Here is an 18,700-nt window from a genome sequence, read left to right on the forward strand (position 1 = left end):
TATCCACTCCTCTCCCTAAAATGTGGGCGAAGCCGTGGGCGAATACTAGTATTATATATTTAACTTTAGTTAAGTACTTGAGAGATTAGTTAACTTAGACCAACATTTTTTCGTGTATTTATTGATAAACCTAATCGGTATAGCCTAGAAATCGAACGACACAATTTTCATTCGCCGTAGACCACAAAATTTAACGCCGAAGACGGGTAGCTCAATAACTATAAATATACAAAATACTTAAAAAGTAATTTTATCTAAAACTCTATAAACGGAAGTAAGAAACGATAAAAGAAGAAACTCATAAAATGAATTTAATTAACATAATATTATATTTAATATAGTAGTATCAGTTATTGATCCATATATTTATATTAAATCAGTCATATCATACTATTACTGTATTCTTAGAAACCAGATCAGAAGGGATTTTTTTAAAAACAAAATTACAGAAAACTAGATAATAAATTTAATCAATTTTACAAAATCACAAACTATTCGACAATTTTTACTAATGAATTTATGTAACAACAATTCTCCTAATTTAATTCAAAACTAACCCTAGCAACACGACACTAACAAACTTAATCGCAATGGATTACAAAAATAACACAGTATGACACCAATCGACCGAACACACGAAAGCAAAAAGAGACCTGTCTACCGTCCACCCTCCTTTAAATACACTTCCTCGCACTACTACCCTCCTATATTCCTACAGTATATATAATTTTATATATATATATCCTTTTTTAATGTAAGTACTTCCTTATGATCGCTGAAGCTCGTTTCACGGACATAAATGTAATTATGACTAAAACTGAATACCGCAAAGTCAAAATGTGATTATCTACACACGATACAAACGCTTTAATTAATTTATGAACACGAATTTACAAAGACACAAGATTAATAATAATCCAGGTTAACATTATATTAATCTCAAAGACAGCGTATTTATAATTAATTATATAATAAAAAAAACAGCGTAAATCTTCATATGTTTTAACCATTTAAAAAAAAAAGTGGTCTTTTATTTAACTTGTATTTAGTCGTAGCTATTCGTATTTCGTAATTGATTTATCAAAAAAATAAGATTAATAATTGATTATTAGCGTACATCTAACAATCCCAACTCGACTAAACATAATCGTGTGCTAAACGTTTGTATCCTGTGTTTTTAAGCAACGTTGCGTAACAGTTATCCTTTCACTCGAGTAACTAACACCAAACTGATCCTCTGTGACAAGGGTGAGATAAGGATCACCGGAGTTTTAGTACAGAAACGGACTACCATTTCGTTTCTCCCACATAAAGTTCGAAGGTTAATTTTCTGCAACTCTGAATAGACATTTTCTTTTGTCGGACCTTAAAATAACAATAAATTGCAGTCTGAATCCCTTTTATAAGGGATTTATACCAATATATTATAACTGTTTAGGAGCTTTGTATGATTTCTTATAAATATATGCAGTGTGCAATCATAAAGACATCAAAATAACTAAAATAAGTATCTACCCATTATTCATAGATCATGTTAAATGTACTGTTTTTCTAAACGACAGTAACGAGAAACTTAACATCATTAAGTCAATATTATAATTGAAGTACATGTCAGGCTTTTTCTAAAATTTCTCGGAATAGGCATGATGACTGATTTTGAAATAACCTTCTTTAATGTAGGTACATGTCTACTATTACTGAAAATAATTTTATTTCAGTAATAAACTAACTGTTTACGAAAATAATTGCATTTTCATTTACCTATTTTGAATTTCGCTCGAAAACACCCGCGGGTGTCATGGCACCTGCAAGTGACGTCACGCCTCAATAAACGACAGTAAATGTTGTATTATGCCTATACTCAACGACGAAAGGCAGAAAATATTGCGTATTTCCTAAGGTTAAAAATTAATTCCAAAGTTTACAATTGGTGTGCGGTCTCTCTGTGTAAAAATACATTCGAATGCCAACCAGATCGAAGAACAATCTACAAAAGCAGAACGACCATACATAAGTAAGCAACGAAAGATGATGATTCTTGAAGAATATGAAAAGCAATTAAAAGAAAGGATAGTTACAGAACATTTTGAAGAAATTGCAAATTGAGGCAGAGATTCATAAAGATTTATTATATATTTATGTTATATTTAGACATGGAAGTATTCGTAAATATGTAAATTCACAAATTCACTACTAGTGGAGCTAAATGAAATATTGTCTTAAGTTCTTACTGGTAAAAATATTAGGGCTCTTCATATGCGAGTAATACTGTATAGTTAACAGAAAAAACCCTAAAATAACACTAAAGATAAATAAAAATGTACTTACAAGGAAATTTTCACATTTCGAAATTCAGATGAGCAAAAGTCTTTATTTGATGAAAGAGACTCTTCTAACATCAACAAATCCTGGGCAAATTAGAGGAATTTGCCTTAACAAAACCTTGTTCCATCATTGATAGATCTTGGATGTTTTATTTTCTTCACAAAAACGCGAATAATCAACGACTCAACTAATTTAATATAGATAAATAGATAGATATAGAGGCGTGACGTCATTCACTCTAATTGGTGTTTCAAATAAAATGGCCGATTGCAGTATTTTATACCTTTATTTTATTAAAAATCTTATTAATCTCAATGTGTATATTATAATGGGATCATTTTTTAGAATCCTTTTAAAATTTTTTCATCTCTAAAATTATTTATTTCTTATTTCTTTAATACTGTCATCATGCCTATTAAGAATAGACTGAAAGTAAAAATAAAAATATTTATTAATTAGAAATCTAAACTTTAACAATATAAACTATATTAATAAAATCTAGATTTAGACTATATATATAGCTAAAATTTAGATGTATATAAACCTCCTTGGTCCTTCTTATTTCTGTTTGTATAAGTATAACTTATAAAAAAATATTTTAAGCCCGGTCGTTTTAACAAGACTTTTAAAGTGCGTATATCGCATTTAAGAAATAAACTGTATATATTTATTTTTCTACTTAAATTTAATAATATTACGATGATTAAAATATATAAATAACAATTTCTTAATTTAACATTTAACATATATTATAATTCCAGATTCGTTAAAGGATCCATACATTTGCGGACCACCAACATGTGCACGTAAGTAATTTTTGTTGCCAAGCATTATTGTTATATTTATTTGTTTTTAATTATCAAATACACATTTACGAAATACATTAATATATCAATGAATAAATAACGATCAGTCGTCTATGCACTCGTATTATATTCTCTTAGCACTTTTCGATTTTCTTTCTTGACATCATCTGTCAAAACGAACTTGAAAGTAAACAGCTGTTCTTTATTTTGTAAACAAAGTAATCTCAATATCGGAATCGGGTCTTTAATATTTAAGTACTACTCTATAATAGATATACATATGTGTGATACATAAAAGACAAAAACATAAGAACTTGGCTTTTATTAACTCTAATAATTGTACATAATAAAGTGACAATATATAACATTGGTCAAGATAAAAGAATATTATAATTTCGTCATAAAATATACGTCATATGTTAGTACGACGAAAAGTTCTTTTTCTTTAAAATATTTAAAAAAGAATCGCATATTATGTTTCATATGTGTTTTTGTTATCATTAATAGTATATTTAACAAATTTCATTGCATTATAAGACATATCAAATTGAAATAACATATTATTATACAATCTTTTTACAGCATCTGAGAAATTCAAATACTTAACACCAATTGTATACAACTATGAATATAAAGTTAACGTGGAGACCCATTTTGCTGGTTCAAGCAATAATCGCTCATCTTTGAATATAACATCTGACGTAAGTATTTAATTGTAATAATAAACCCTTTTATAAACTCCTATTTATATGTAATATTTAAGAAATGCCCTCTTTTAAAACAATAAGTTTTTAAGTTATTAATGGAATGAAGTTTAAATTTATAATTAATTCAATAAATTTTAACTGTATATCTCAACTCCAAAATTGTCTATGGTTTTAATTAAAAAGCTTTACCTTTTATTTTAAATTCATTAATTTACTACATGCAGTCAGCAAAAGCATTATTTAAAAAAATCTAATTGTTTCAGGCTATAGTTCAATTCATTAAGCCCTGTGAAGGTCTCCTGCGTTTGAGTGGAGTCACAATTCTTGACCAAGATGAGAACTATCCAATTGAAAGAGCTGAAAAGTTCAAGCAGTCAGTTTCATCGCATGATCTCAGGTAATATTCATATTTATTGATTTGAGATGTATAACAAACACCAAGCTGCTCCAATGTGGGTTGGTTGCACAATTTCATTCATAAGTTGGGAGGTTTTGTCACATTGTTTTTCTTGACTCGAAGCATAAGAATTACCATCACAATGTAGCCCATTCCTAGTTTAACCTATAATCGTCGATTAAGTGCACATATTCTAGCCACTATCTTGGCTGGTGACTTCATTATTTAACTTTCTTTTATTGAATATTCCAAATAATCAAAAAATGTTTTGCAATTAAAACAATTTTTTATGAGAAATATATTGGCAAGAATTAATTCTAGTTTTGAAATATTATAGTAATTAAATTATTAAGCACAAGAAAATGAAGTTTATAAAATTTTTTAGTAACACTAAGAAGAACAGCTTCTTATATAATAATATTATATTCTAGAACCTTCTCTGAAATGTGCTGCATCTTTTGATATAAGTTTTATGTATTAGGTATACTACTTAAAAAAATGTCTCCTTATTTATTAGTAGGTATAAAAATTAAAATGAATGTGTGGCAGTACAATTATCATACATGTATTATTATTAAAATTTCATTGTAACAGGTTTTCTTTTCATGATGGAATCATTTCTGAGATCTGTCCGGACGAGTCCGAAGAGGATTGGGTGCTTAACTTCAAAAGAGCTATTCTGTCTCTCTTCCAGAACAGCATGAAAAGATTTGACATCAACTTTAAAGGAGTCGAAGTAAGGCAATATACAATCTTTTATGAATAATGACAATAAAATATTACAAAAAAAACTTATCAGAAATAATTTTCTATTTATTGTTTTTGTTTATAAAATTATCTATTATATTTTGGGTTTGGAACATTGACTGCTTGACATGCCAAAGCACTGCCAACTGTATTTTTTTTTTCTATTCATTTTTGCTTGCATCCTTTTACTATTATTCCAATTGATTTAAAAAAAGTAAAATATTAGTTATTACTCTGTTTAAAATTGTATCTAACATACTAATATTAAAAATGAAATAAGTTAAGAGGCTAAATAAAAAAATAGAAAAACTCAAATATTACAGAAACTTCTCTCCTTAATTTGATCTTGAAATTTTACTCCTTTTGCATCCAAAAATTAACTTAAAGTACTTATATTCCAGCAAGACATTCACGGCACATGCAATGTGGACTATGTAGTCCGGGGCCAAGAGAATACCAGCCTCATACTGGTGAAGACACGTGACCTCTCCCAATGTACAGACAGATACAAGTACATGTCAATATTACAGACTGTACGATATGATTTTCAAAGTGTGAGTACATATTATATAACAATTTGTACATTTACATTATTTAATTCATTTAAAATTTAGGTTTTACATAATATATAAATAAGCTAATGTGGTCCAGTAGATTTTGACTATAGTTTACCGGTTCAAATCCGATCAAGCACCACTGAGTTAAGCTGTGTCTATGATTCATCTCTTGCTTGAACTTGTAAGGATTCTGCTATATATGTACCCATCAACTTGCCGAAAACAGCAAGGTGGAATAATCTCCAAACTAAGTTCTTAACAGGAGAGGAGGCATTTGCCTTGTCGTGTGTCATTCATAGACAATTACTTTAGTTTTCTTTATAAAAAGTCCACTTACGTTTTGAAATTATCTATGACTTCATATTTAGAATCATGGCAGTTGTTTCCTAAGTTACTGAGGGAAAATTGCTTTAAGGAAAATAATGTATTTTTTTCAGAAATTCCAAACGTGGCCCGTCCTGAAATCAGAGAGCAAATGTCGCATATCCGTGGACCACAACATTTACAAATCGGTGAGCTGTCGCGAACGGCATCTCTTCGAACCTTTCTCGGGGAAGAATTCCGGAGCCATGACCACGGTGTTGCAAGACTTAGTACTTAAGGAGGAAGTGAATAAAACCGGGTCAGAATATATGTACACTGAAAATAAAGGTAAAGTAGTCGTTTTGTTCCCAAAAACGAGCCATCGGTACTAATATACGCTTGTTGTAAGATTAGTGCAATCTCAGGAAAGTTGGCATCTATTGTGTCTAGACATAAGGCCGCAAATTCCAAGGTCCTGGGTTCAAACCCCGGTCGAACCGATGAAATGTTACTGGGTTTTTTTTCGTCAAAAAATTCTCCGTAGCAGCACGGAGTCTGGAAGTTGGAAGTGTTACAATACTGTGCCTCCGATTGCACGTAAAGCCGCTGGTCCTGCGCGTGAACTCTTTTCAGACATATCGAATTTGCCGTCCCTTTGGATTATTAGAATGAGGGAATAGAGAGTGCACCTGTGTCGCGCACACACTTACGCACTATAATATCCTGTGTTTTAATATTACCCAACTGGGGTAATATCTCTTTATGATTGGCCGCCGTGGCTGATCAATCGGTCAAGACAATCATCAAGAAAGAATGCAGATTTTATTTTAATAAATATTTATATTAAGTCTATATAAATTTGTCAATGCGCTGCCAACCACAGCGTTTGAGTCCTCATGTACAAGTACTCGTACAAGGGATTATGCGTCTATTACGATATATTCAATTTATATAAAAAATATATAAATACATGATATGGTACGCTAATTTTTATATCGTGTTTGGCAAAATTTAGTGTTAGGTACATATAAACAAAGAATTTTTAAATTTTGACACTATATTTTGTAATGAAAAATTGTTTTTTTTATAACCTAAGTTTGGTTTCCCTTACCGGGATTTTTATTTGTCATTTAGCCTGGGCCGCTATTCAGAAGCGATCTAATATTCTTCATCACCACTCGCCGTACGGAAGATCTGACACCGGCGAACTGAAATCGGCCAGAGACGTGCTAAAACTTCTGTGTTTGTAAGTATATGAAATATTTTAAAATGGCCTTTTAAAAGTCTGATAGTTTTAATGGAATATATATATATGGTATTTTCTATTAATACATTTTTTCATACTACCTTTTACTACATTTAAAAAATATTCTATCTTGCAAATGGATCATATTATATCCATCAATTTTTTTAATATTTGCAACTGGGCTACATGACTGTTAATAGTTAGCTTTGACATGTACATTGTAATAAGTTTTAACAAATAATTACGTCAATACGCCGCCAACCATACGGATGAACTTAGATGTTATATACCTTTTGTCTGTAATGAAACCGGTTCGCTCATCCTATTCAACAGAAAACAGCAATAAAACGTATTGCTGGTTGACGGGAGTGTGAGACCGAGCTCTACCCACAGTAAAACGAAATTCGCAGGGTCAAGCCCAGCTCGGACGACGAAATAAGGACAGTGGATGAGAATATGGACAGCGGCTCGACCGTGGGGCTGTGGGGCCGCCTCGTGCGCGCCGCGCGCCAGCTGCACCACCCCGCGCTCGCGCAGCTGCTGGCGCGCGCGCCCGCCGCCTGCCCCGCCGCCGCGTGCGTAGCGCTCCCCGCCCACGCCGCGCCACACCACACCACCACTGCACGCCCCCACGCCGCGCCACACCACACCACCACTGCACGCCCCCACGCCGCGCCACACCACACCACCACTGCACGCCCCCACGCCGCGCCACACCACACCACCACTGCACGCCCCCACGCCGCGCCACACCACACCACCACTGCACGCCCCCACGCCGCGCCACACCACACCACCACTGCACGCCCCCACGCCGCGCCACACCACACCACCACTGCACGCCCCCACGCCGCGCCACACCACACCACCACTGCACGCCCCCACGCCGCCACCACCCCACACCACCACTGCACGCCCCCACGCCGCGCCACACCACACCACCACTGCACGCCCCCACGCCGCGCCACACCACACCACCACTGCACGCCCCCACGCCGCCACCACCCCACACCACCACTGCACGCCCCCACGCCGCGCCACACCACACCACCACTGCACGCCCCCACGCCGCGCCACACCACACCACCACTGCACGCCCCCACGCCGCCACCACCCCACACCACCACTGCACGCCCCCACGCCGCCACCACCCCACACCACCACTGCACGCCCCCACGACGCCACCACCCCACACCACCACTGCACGCCCCCACGTTGCCGCCACACCACACCACCACTGCACGCCCCCACGACGCCACCACCCCACACCACCACTGCACGCCCCCACGACGCCACCACCCCACACCACCACTGCACGCCCCCACGTTGCCGCCACACCACACCACCACTGCACGCCCCCACGCCGCCACCACCCCACACCACCACTGCACGCCCCCACGACGCCACCACCCCATACCACCACTGCACGCCCCCACGACGCCACCACCCCACACCACCACTGCACGCCCCCACGACGCCACCACCCCACACCACCACTGCACGCCCCCACGTTGCCGCCACACCACACCACCACTGCACGCCCCCACGCCGCCACCACCCCACACCACCACTGCACGCCCCCACGACGCCACCACCCCATACCACCACTGCACGCCCCCACGTTGCCGCCACACCACACCACCACTGCACGCCCCCACGACGCCACCACCCCACACCACCACTGCACGCCCCCACGCCGCCACCACCCCACACCACCACTGCACGCCCCCACGCCGCCACCACACCACACCACCACTGCACGCCCCCACGCCACCACCATACCACACCACCACTGCACGCCCCCACGCCGCCACCACACCACACCACCACTACACGCCCCTACGCCACTCCGTACCTTCACTCGCTGACTCATTTGCCGTAACGGGCCAATGGCCTGGTCGGGACAGTCAGTCTCCTCCCGCAGTTAGACCTTGTTACACTACCTTGATACGATACATAAGCCATGCGACAGAAGTCTTATGAATCATACATATTTCTTGTTTTATTTGAAACTAATTTCAATTAAAAAACACTATCTTAGTAGATGACAAGGAAAAAAACACTTCTAACACTTTTTTTTTTGTTTGTAGTAAGCACATTCTCGATGCTCTACCGTACATCGCGAGCCCTGGATCGGTGGAGCTGATAAAGAACTTGATTGTTAACAACGAGGTCAACAAAGAAACTAGACACGAATGGCTGATGTCCATGGCGATGATACCAAGGTATTTCATCCAAAACCTTACAAATATTTCGACAAATCTATATTTAAATAACCAGCTCCTGCACCACACATTTGACATTATGGAATTCATGCGATGGAAATATTGTTATAATTATCTGTAACTAGTACCAGTATATCGATAATCTAGAATATTAGAGGGCTGAAAAAATTGTTAATTTTCCGATTATTTTTTACGTTGATTAAAAAAGACGACTTTAACCACGAGACATTTACAGGCTGATAATTTTTAGTTTTTTTTTAATTATTTTTATTCATATAACTACTTAAGTTTAATCTGCATCTCTTGAGCAGACGTTTTATTCTTACGTTTCCGATGCTAAACTTTGAACTAATTTTGATGGGAATCATTTTTTTACAATTAATAGGCCAGCGTTTGACCGTTGCCTGATGTTAAGCATCGACACGGTCTAGGATGTAGCACGCTTACCTATAAGAAACCTGTTTACTCTGAATTTGAAGACACCAACATTGTACCTATCAGGAAATACGGACTCAGGCAAAGCATTCCATAGTTTCGCAATGATGAATGTAGATTCAAAGCGCTTCGTACGTAGGCGGGGAATTTCCACTGAGTACCTGTGGCGCTTTGGTCGCGTTTGCCTGGCCCTTCGAAAGTTAAAATTTGAACATTTGAACTTTATGGAGTTGACTTCTCAAAAATATCCCACGGAAAGTGTTAATCAATACATCTTATTATTTATTTCAAGATTCTCCTTATATTTAAATACATTACAGACCTAAACTAGAAATGTTGAAGAGTATGTTGGAACTGCTGCAGAAACAGAAGAACGACAAAATTATAAGTTTCACTGTATCGTCTATGGTCCATTCCTACTGCAAACACAGCGGGAAGTCACGTATGAAGTTTTATTTATTTTATAAACTTAAATACACAACACACAGGCGCGCGCACGCACACACACAATTACCCTTTGAATTAGTTTAAAGGAAATAATATTTTAATAACAACGAGGCACACCCACACACATACACCCTTTGAATTACTTGAATAGAAAACAATATTTTAATAACAATGTTTACTTATAAAATATAACTGGATACTCACTGGATCACCAAAGTACATCCGTACGGGCAGGGGGTCATATTAATATCTTCAATTTACAGTTCGAGAATGTTGCGAAGACGAATTCCCTAAACAAATTTTAGCAGAATTCCAAGATATTATCAACGAAAGGATTAGTAAAGGAGTGGTGAATGCACCGAGAGAAGAGAGAGACAGTGTAAGTTCTGCCAATATATCACGATATTTAACTATATATCTGTCTCTTTCACTCCTATCTGTGCAATCAATTCATTTGTCATAACTGTCGACATTATTTCAGTTAACAATAGCAATTAAAGCGCTTGGTAATATCGGTGGTTTCAAGCAAGAGTTTGCGGACATTTTGATGAGCATAATAGGAGATAACATGATACCTGTTCCTACCCGACTGGTCACTATCGACGCTTTTAGACGAACACCTTGTGCTGAAACGAGGTGAGATTCAATAAATATTTTCATTTTTATATATACAGCTATGTGTATACCAAATATGTATCACTGATGGTAGGGCTTTGTGCAAGCTCTTCGAGGTACCACTCACTCATCAGATATTCTACCGCAAAACAGCAGTACTTGGTATTGTTGTTTTACAGTTTGAATGGTGTGTGAGCCAGTGTAATTACAGACAGAAGGGACATAACATCTTAGTTCCCAAGGTTGGAGGCGTATTGGCCATGTAAGCGATGATTAACATTTATTACATTGCCAATGTCTATGGGCGTCGCTAACCTTTATCTATAATATAAAAAATATATTTCCTGATGTTAACAGTTAATATAAAATATAATGACTAATTAAATATGATACAAATGGCTTTTTACAAAAACTTAGCTAACTGTAACTCCATTTATTCCCTTTATTTTTTAATTCATATCATAGATAAGTATTCGATTTCAACTATGTTTTTATAAAATTTATAGACGGACGAGCAAACCACCTGATGGTAAGTGGTCACCAAAAGCGCATATAAATTGACACCGTAACAAATATTAAACACCAAGTTTAATTAAGAATGCACGTCAAAATAGTATATCGAGTATTTACGGGTAAATGTACGAGATGAAGTAAGTTCTTACAGAATAGCACTGCAGTACTTTATTACCTGAAGCAAAAGGCGTAGTTTAAAATATACTTAGTGTTAAGGCATTTATATAAATTTTACTATTATATATGTAAGTGTTTTTTTTTTTCGCTGGAAAAACGCATTTACGCGTTTCCCCCACTTGAAGTGGGGGGGTATGTGGGAGTCGCCGGCGCCGAGCATGCGCCGGAATACCCGCTAAAAAACCAGCGGCACCCACACCGCCTTTTCGAGGGGCGTCACGGGATCGCTTGCGCATACTACCGTGATATATGTAAGTGTTAAGGCAATCGTACATTATATTATTAATATTTTTCTTGTTTGCAGAGAATACTTTTTAGAAACATATAGAGAAGACTTAGTTGACGTGGAAGTCCGTATTGCATCATACTTGCAAGTAATGCGATGTCCGAACCTCAGTACCATCAGGAAGATATTCCACTCATTAAGGAATGAACCCGTCAATCAAGGTATTGTTTTTGAAGTAAAACTCCTTTGGGCCGTATGAACGAACAATTTCAAGTTCGAATTTGAGTGTGAAGTTTTTATATACAATTATATGACGAGCCGGTTGGCGTGGTTGGTAGATACTTGCCTTTTCACGCCGAAGGTTGTGGGTTCGATTCCCACCCAGGACAGACATTTGTGTGCATGAACATGTCTGTTTGTCCTGAGCCTGGGTGTAATTATCTATAAAAGTATGTATTTACAAAAGAAAAGTAGTATATGTAGTATATCAGTTGTCTGGTTTCAATAGCACAAGCTTTGTACAAGCTTAATTTGGGATCAGATGGCCGTGCGTGAAAAATGTCCCAGGATATTATTATTATTAATAATTATATGGTTAAATTTATTATAATGGACATGTGCTTTTTTATCTATATGAAGCAGTAAGATAGTGTATCAAAACGTATTTAATTCAATTAAAATTTTCAATATAGTGACTAATTGATTCACAGTTTCTTAAGAGTTATTTAATCAGTAAGTAACTTGCAATTTAGTTATAAAGTTATCGTATTAGTTTAGTTAAGTTAAGTAGAGTTAAAAACAAGATATTTTTAAAGCCTTAACAAACGCATAGACTTTACGCATAGACCTTATGTTAGCGATTAAACTGGACGGAATAATTCTGTTCAAAAGTGCACTATCGGTTGTGTTATTGTTTTTATCAAAACTTGCAACTTGCTCACATTTAACATCTATATGATTTAAAATGTTATCTTTGTATCCAATAGTGGCGACATTCGTCTGGAGTCACCTTAATAACCTCGGACAGTCTTCATTACCATCTCGGGTAGAAATCCAAGGTTTGCTATCTGGCAACACGATGCCCCAATTAGAAGATAGTCCAGACTTCAGGATGTTCTCAAGGAATTATGAACAGAGTGTCTTTTTCGATCAATACAATGCTGGTAAGTTATATCGTCAGTAACTTATTTACTTTCGGACATGAGTAATTGTTAAGTTTCTTGTCTGTTCGTATAAGACTCTACAGTCCAAATGGGTATTAATTTTAAATGACGAAAAGTGCTTGTACGAGTTAATATAATATACATATTTGTATTTTGAATACATATTTAAAGTAGGTAGCACAAATTGTACTTCCAAGCTTGTCTGACGTCAGCCATAGGTAACCTATTTTCAATTTATGTGTACTTTAAAAAAAATTTAGTACTTATTAATAATAGAAATTGTGTAATTCGAGAAACAAATAGATTTATTTTTATTTATACTAAATTAATAATAATTTTTATTACAAAGATATTTTATTTTTCATTATTATTTTCTGTGTACTTCACTGAGATGGCCGCCGAAAAAAGCCGAGATGGCCTTGTGGTAAGAACGCGTGAATCTTAACCGATGATCGTGGGTTCAAACCCGGGCAAGCACCACTGAATTTTCATGTGCTTAATTTGTGATTATAATTCATCTCGTGCTTTACGGTGAAGGAAAACATCGTGAGGAAACCTGCATGTGTCTAATTTCACTGAAATTCTGCCACATGTGAATTCTACCAACCCGCATTGGAGCAGCGTGGTGGAATAAGCTCCAAACCTTCTCCTCAAAAAGAGGAGAGGAGGCCTTTAGCCCAGCAGTGGGACATTCACAGGCTGTTACGGTACGGTTACTTCACTGAGACAAAGTGAGGCCATCGTACATAAGAAAATAATTATTTTTGCTTTTATACTTTTAACATACATACATCGTCTAGCGTACTCCATATCTGTAATAAAATAATAGCTGGTCAAATTTAATAATGTAGCTAAATACTGAACGCATATTGGTCAACTAATATGACATCCATCAACCAATGACCATTGAGATAAAAGTTAAATTAATTAATTTGTCTTTCATCTGCATTTAGGAAACTGTAGGTAAACATAAAAAAAATGATCATTTATGCTATATTTTATATTTTAGCTGCTTAACTATAAGATTGCCGCTATAAACGTCACTTTCTGAGGCTTTATTTTATTATTATTATTATTATCAATGTAATATTACTAAGTGGTAAAGCTTTAGCCCGTCTGTGTAGGTACCACCCCCTCATCAGATATTCTACCGCTAAAAGAGCGGTACTTAGTATTATTGCGTTTTGGTTTGTAGCCAGTGTAACTACAGACACAAGGGGCATAACGTCTTAGTTCCTAAGGTTGGTGGCGCATTGATGTAAAGAACGGTTAATATTTCCTACATCGCCAATGTCTATGGACGGTGGTGACGTCATTCGCACGTCCGCCTACCATGAACAAAAAAAAAAGTTATTCTAAAATCGTCTAATATGTCATCCTAGGTGGTAACTACGAAGCGAATGTGATATTCTCGCCCGACTCATACATACCAAGATCGGTATCACTCAACTTGACTGTTGATATGTTTGGTGAATCAATTAATTTGCTAGAGGTAAGTTAAATGTTATTAAAACATATTGTCTCCGTTTAAATTTTATATAATGTAAAGAACATACTTCTCCAATTTCTGTGCCTCGTGTAACTGTAGGAACGTACGTAGGGTTTTCAACTAAACAACAATTTGGAGTTACTCTTTACCAGTTGGAAAAGCTAAGTCAGTTGAATTGACAATGTAAAGCAAGTATTAGTGTTGGAAAAGCTTTATATTACTGTGTCAATGTCTATCCAGACTTGAACCACTAACCTTCATAAATTTGAATTTTAGCAATCGTTTTTAGGATATATTACCAGAGATGAGTAAAAATTATTCAGGTTCTTGTTCAAAGTGGTTCTGCCTTCGCTATTCTGTAAGAAATCGCTTACGATTACGGTTCGATACATATCCTTTTAATGCTATAATTATGGTTGGGGTTGTCGCATATCACTTGCTTCATTCTGCTGTTCAAATTTGTTCATACATTATAACTCTACTGGTTTATAAATTTTCATTTCAGATAAAAGCCCGAGGAGAAGGTTTTGAGAGATATTTCGAAAATCTCTTTGGTAACAATGGACCTTTGAGTAAAAGTAAGATAAATGAAAAAATAAACAAACTCCGATTCTTCCGCTCGACCAACGAAGCTGATGAAGTTCGAGAGAAAATCGACGATCTTGGATACAAAAATAATGCTCTTAAGCATCGTTTTCCTATGGCCGAATTGGGATTCAAAGTGTTCGGTAACGAAATATCTTTTTGGAGTGCGGAAGGTGATGAAGAAATACGAAAATCTTTAGAACGGTTAGACCCAAAGTTGAGAATTCTAGAAATCTTATCAGGGAAGGTCAGTATTTTTTTATATGTAAAAAATATCAACACAATTAACAATAATTGCCCGGAATTATAAAATTCCATCGAACGTTATAATAATAATCAGTCTACAATTTAGTTGAATTGAAAATTTTCGAAGATTTTGTTTATGGAAAAAATTATTCATAAGACTATTTACTAGTAAAATATACTATAGATAACACCTCTTACCCATAAATAAAACGATGGAATCTCAAGAAATCTTAACTGACATTACGAAAATTATAATTCTAGGAAATATCATACAATAAAGCGTCGTTATTCCTCGACACGACATTCTCCGTGCCCACTGGTAGCGGACTTCCTCTAAATATGAACCTCATGGGCACAAGTTACGTCGATACGAAAATGTCCGGTACGGTAGTCGATAAATACACCCAGTCGGGTAATTTGGACTTTGAAGGAAAAATAAGACCCAGGTAAGTTACTTGTTATTTATGTATTTTAAAAGTTTTATAAACGTGCCTTATGGCCAGAATTTTATTCTTATTGAAACTGATAAAAAAAAACATTATTCACTTTTTTTTTTTATATAATTAACCGGATCTTTTCACGTCTATCTCGAAAATCTATTAATGCACTTTTAGTTTTGAACAAAATGGCCCAAATAGTATCCTTTGAGCATTTTCCGCTATTTCTTATTGAATATTGATATTATATTTATTGGTGGTAGAACTTTGAGCAAGCTCGTCTGGGTAGGTACCACCCACTCATCGGATATTCTACCGCAAAACAGCAGTACTTGATATTGTTGTGTTCCGGTTTGAAGGATGAATGAGCCAGTGTAATTACAGGCACAAGGGACATAAAATCTTGGTTCCCAAGGTTGGTGGCGCATTGGCTATGTAAGCGATGGTTGACATTTCTTACAATGCCAATGTCTAAGGGCGTTTGGTGACCACTTTACCATCAGGTGGCCCGTATGCTCGTCCGCCTTCCTATTCTATATAAAAAAAATGTAATGTTTATAAATAAGTAATAAAATCCTTAAAAAAATAACATTATAGATTATAAAACAAATTCAATTATTAGTGCATAGTTCGTTTTAAAAAAAATTTTCGATAGTTTTAATATATTTTTCAATCCGATATATACTAAAATTTTTCCCAAAATATTACCATTAGTGTTGCAGTAAACATAGCAGCTACGATGAGTGTGTCGGCTGGTTCTTTAGCTTCAAGTGGTATTAGACTATCATCGAGGCTTTACACCGCTACGGCGTTAGAAGCGAAGCTATCAATACGCGGCCTTGGACTGGTGCGATTGGATCTTTCCTTACCGAGGGACAAACAGGAAATATTCGCTGCCAAGTAAGTAATTCTATTGTCAAAAGTATGTTAAAATATTTGCTATATTTTTATTTTACACACAATATAAAAATATACCGATTTTAATCCACATAAATTTGTCATAAAGTCTAAATATACTTTATTCATGTAGGCTCTTTTGGTCTGTCAATTTACATTTTTAATATTGCTACCAATGGTTTCGAATATAGATTCAATCGAGAAGAACAGACAAGAAACTCAATACTTGAATTAACAATCAAACAATTAAATTTAATAATCATATAAAATTATATTTATGTATCCTGCATCTGCTAGCATAGCTTAGGAATGTTTAGCAAAAATTCATCAGCTTAATAATTTATATAATAAAATTAAGTAACGTGACACAACAATACGCTACAAAAAAAGTGATTATTATTAACATCCAAAAGCTTCGTTATAGAGCAACAAATCTTAAGCAACAAATAAGTTTACTATTTATCTTTTTTTAATAAGTTGACAGGATTTATTTTTATAATTGTTAACTTATATTTGGTTATACCAGCAATACTATCGTCTCACTGACAATGGTTAACTTATATTATAAAGTCCTAAATTCTTGCATTAATAAAAGTTATTACGTTTTTTTTCAAGATTTTTTTAGAAACAGCCCGTATTACGAGATTTGTCAGTTGTTTCGCTCACGTGTTGTGAGCATATAAAGCTTGTCCATTTTGGCCTGATTCTGATCTCTACTACCCTCTACTCGTATGTCCGTCTATCTATGACTATGAGTCAATAGAGAGTACACACTGGTGGTAGAGCTTCTCTGGTGGTAGAGCAAGTTGTGCAAGCTCGTCTGGATAGGTACCACCCACTCATCAGATATTCTACCGCTAAACAGCAGTACTTGGTATTGTTGTGTTCCGGTTTGAAGAGTGAGTGAGCCAGTGTAATTACAGGCACAAGGGACATAACATCTTAGTTCCCTAGGTTGGTGGCGCATTGGTGATGTAAGCGTTGGTTAATATTTCTTACAATGTCAATGTCTATGGGCGTTGGTGACCACTTACCATCAGGTGATCCACATACTCGTCCGCCTTCCTATTCAATAAAAAAAAAAACCTGATTACACTTAAGCATTATAATACTGCCAGTCTGTGTCCTAACAAACTTTTATTTTTATAGTACCATTTTAATTTTATAATATTATACTCTCCCTCAGATCAGAACTGCTCATCCTTCACGGAGACCAAGAGCTGCAACAGCAAGGCTTGAACAAGAATAGAATAGAACAAAGTACTTGCAGTTGGAGTACCTTCGACAAAGCTATCGGTATCAAAGTTTGCGCCGCTTACCAGGTGATTAATTACTAAATAAATGTATTAAGTTTCCACAAATTCCATGTAAATGATGAAATGAAATCAGTTTTTGTTCAAGTAGGTTAAAAAAGCGCTTTCAAAATGTCTGTACAAATTTGTCCCGTCGAACTAAAGCGAAATTATCCTATACGGATAAAAGCTGTCAAAATAATTCAGAAGTTACACTACTAATTTAGTGCAAAATCAAGCGAATATTTATTTCACGTTTTTTCTCAAAAACATATTATATTTTTATATACATAAGTAGATGAGACATATTATTAGAAAATATAACTTATCTTTAATAATTTGTTTACATAACGAGTATATAAAAAAAAATAACCAGTCGAATGAGCATAATTGAAATTTCTTCCAGTTCCCCAACATGACCAATCTCCGAAACGCACCATATTTCATAATGAGTGGACCCGCCAAGTATATCGTATCTCTAGAAAAAGCTGACCCGTCCGCCAAAACGTACGCTTTCCAGTACAAGTGGGATAGAAATGAGACTACGGATGTATTAGGATTCTCATTCGATACTCCAAATAGTAAGGTAGGATGAGAAAAACTATAAGTCTTTTCAAAAAATATACAATTCGTTCTAAACTCGTTCTAACGTTCGTAAGGATGAAAATTAACTTTTAATGATAATAAGAAAATTGAGAAAAAAAATTCTTCGTAATAACATTTCCTATGTATATAATACATGTACATATATACGTATACGTATATAACATAGCAATTTAAAAATATATATTTATTTATATTGTCATAAGGTAGGGTAAGATAACCTAACCTAACTTTAATCTAGCCGTAACAATACTAACTTTTC

General features: G+C 35.8%; 2 protein-coding genes across 3 annotated transcripts in view; one reads left to right on the forward strand and one right to left on the reverse strand.

Annotated features, from left to right (window-relative positions):
• LOC126777626 (slit homolog 3 protein) overlaps nucleotides 1–2,414 on the reverse strand; it is a 114,841-nt gene extending 112,427 nt beyond the window's left edge. The window contains exon 1 of the mRNA XM_050500724.1: nucleotides 2,329–2,414. Within this exon, the coding sequence (XP_050356681.1) occupies nucleotides 2,329–2,399 (71 nt within the window). The 5' untranslated portion in view covers nucleotides 2,400–2,414. The remainder of the gene's footprint in view (nucleotides 1–2,328) is intronic.
• Nucleotides 1–18,700, forward strand: part of LOC126777611 (uncharacterized) — a 53,922-nt gene that overhangs the window by 4,379 nt on the left and 30,843 nt on the right. For both annotated transcript variants that reach the window (XM_050500681.1, XM_050500682.1), the window contains exons 2-21: nucleotides 3,087–3,131; nucleotides 3,714–3,832; nucleotides 4,102–4,235; nucleotides 4,830–4,971; nucleotides 5,384–5,536; nucleotides 5,977–6,190; nucleotides 6,977–7,088; nucleotides 7,499–7,663; nucleotides 9,179–9,313; nucleotides 10,069–10,190; nucleotides 10,459–10,574; nucleotides 10,677–10,831; nucleotides 11,805–11,947; nucleotides 12,713–12,889; nucleotides 14,272–14,381; nucleotides 14,884–15,210; nucleotides 15,471–15,655; nucleotides 16,361–16,546; nucleotides 17,730–17,865; nucleotides 18,242–18,421. In XM_050500681.1, coding sequence (XP_050356638.1) covers nucleotides 3,087–3,131; nucleotides 3,714–3,832; nucleotides 4,102–4,235; nucleotides 4,830–4,971; nucleotides 5,384–5,536; nucleotides 5,977–6,190; nucleotides 6,977–7,088; nucleotides 7,499–7,663; nucleotides 9,179–9,313; nucleotides 10,069–10,190; nucleotides 10,459–10,574; nucleotides 10,677–10,831; nucleotides 11,805–11,947; nucleotides 12,713–12,889; nucleotides 14,272–14,381; nucleotides 14,884–15,210; nucleotides 15,471–15,655; nucleotides 16,361–16,546; nucleotides 17,730–17,865; nucleotides 18,242–18,421 — 3,056 coding nt within the window. The remainder of the gene's footprint in view (nucleotides 1–3,086; nucleotides 3,132–3,713; nucleotides 3,833–4,101; nucleotides 4,236–4,829; nucleotides 4,972–5,383; nucleotides 5,537–5,976; nucleotides 6,191–6,976; nucleotides 7,089–7,498; nucleotides 7,664–9,178; nucleotides 9,314–10,068; nucleotides 10,191–10,458; nucleotides 10,575–10,676; nucleotides 10,832–11,804; nucleotides 11,948–12,712; nucleotides 12,890–14,271; nucleotides 14,382–14,883; nucleotides 15,211–15,470; nucleotides 15,656–16,360; nucleotides 16,547–17,729; nucleotides 17,866–18,241; nucleotides 18,422–18,700) is intronic.

The sequence above is a fragment of the Nymphalis io genome, chromosome 23 (assembly GCF_905147045.1).
Source record: "Nymphalis io chromosome 23, ilAglIoxx1.1, whole genome shotgun sequence".
Classification (NCBI taxonomy): domain Eukaryota; kingdom Metazoa; phylum Arthropoda; class Insecta; order Lepidoptera; family Nymphalidae; genus Nymphalis; species Nymphalis io.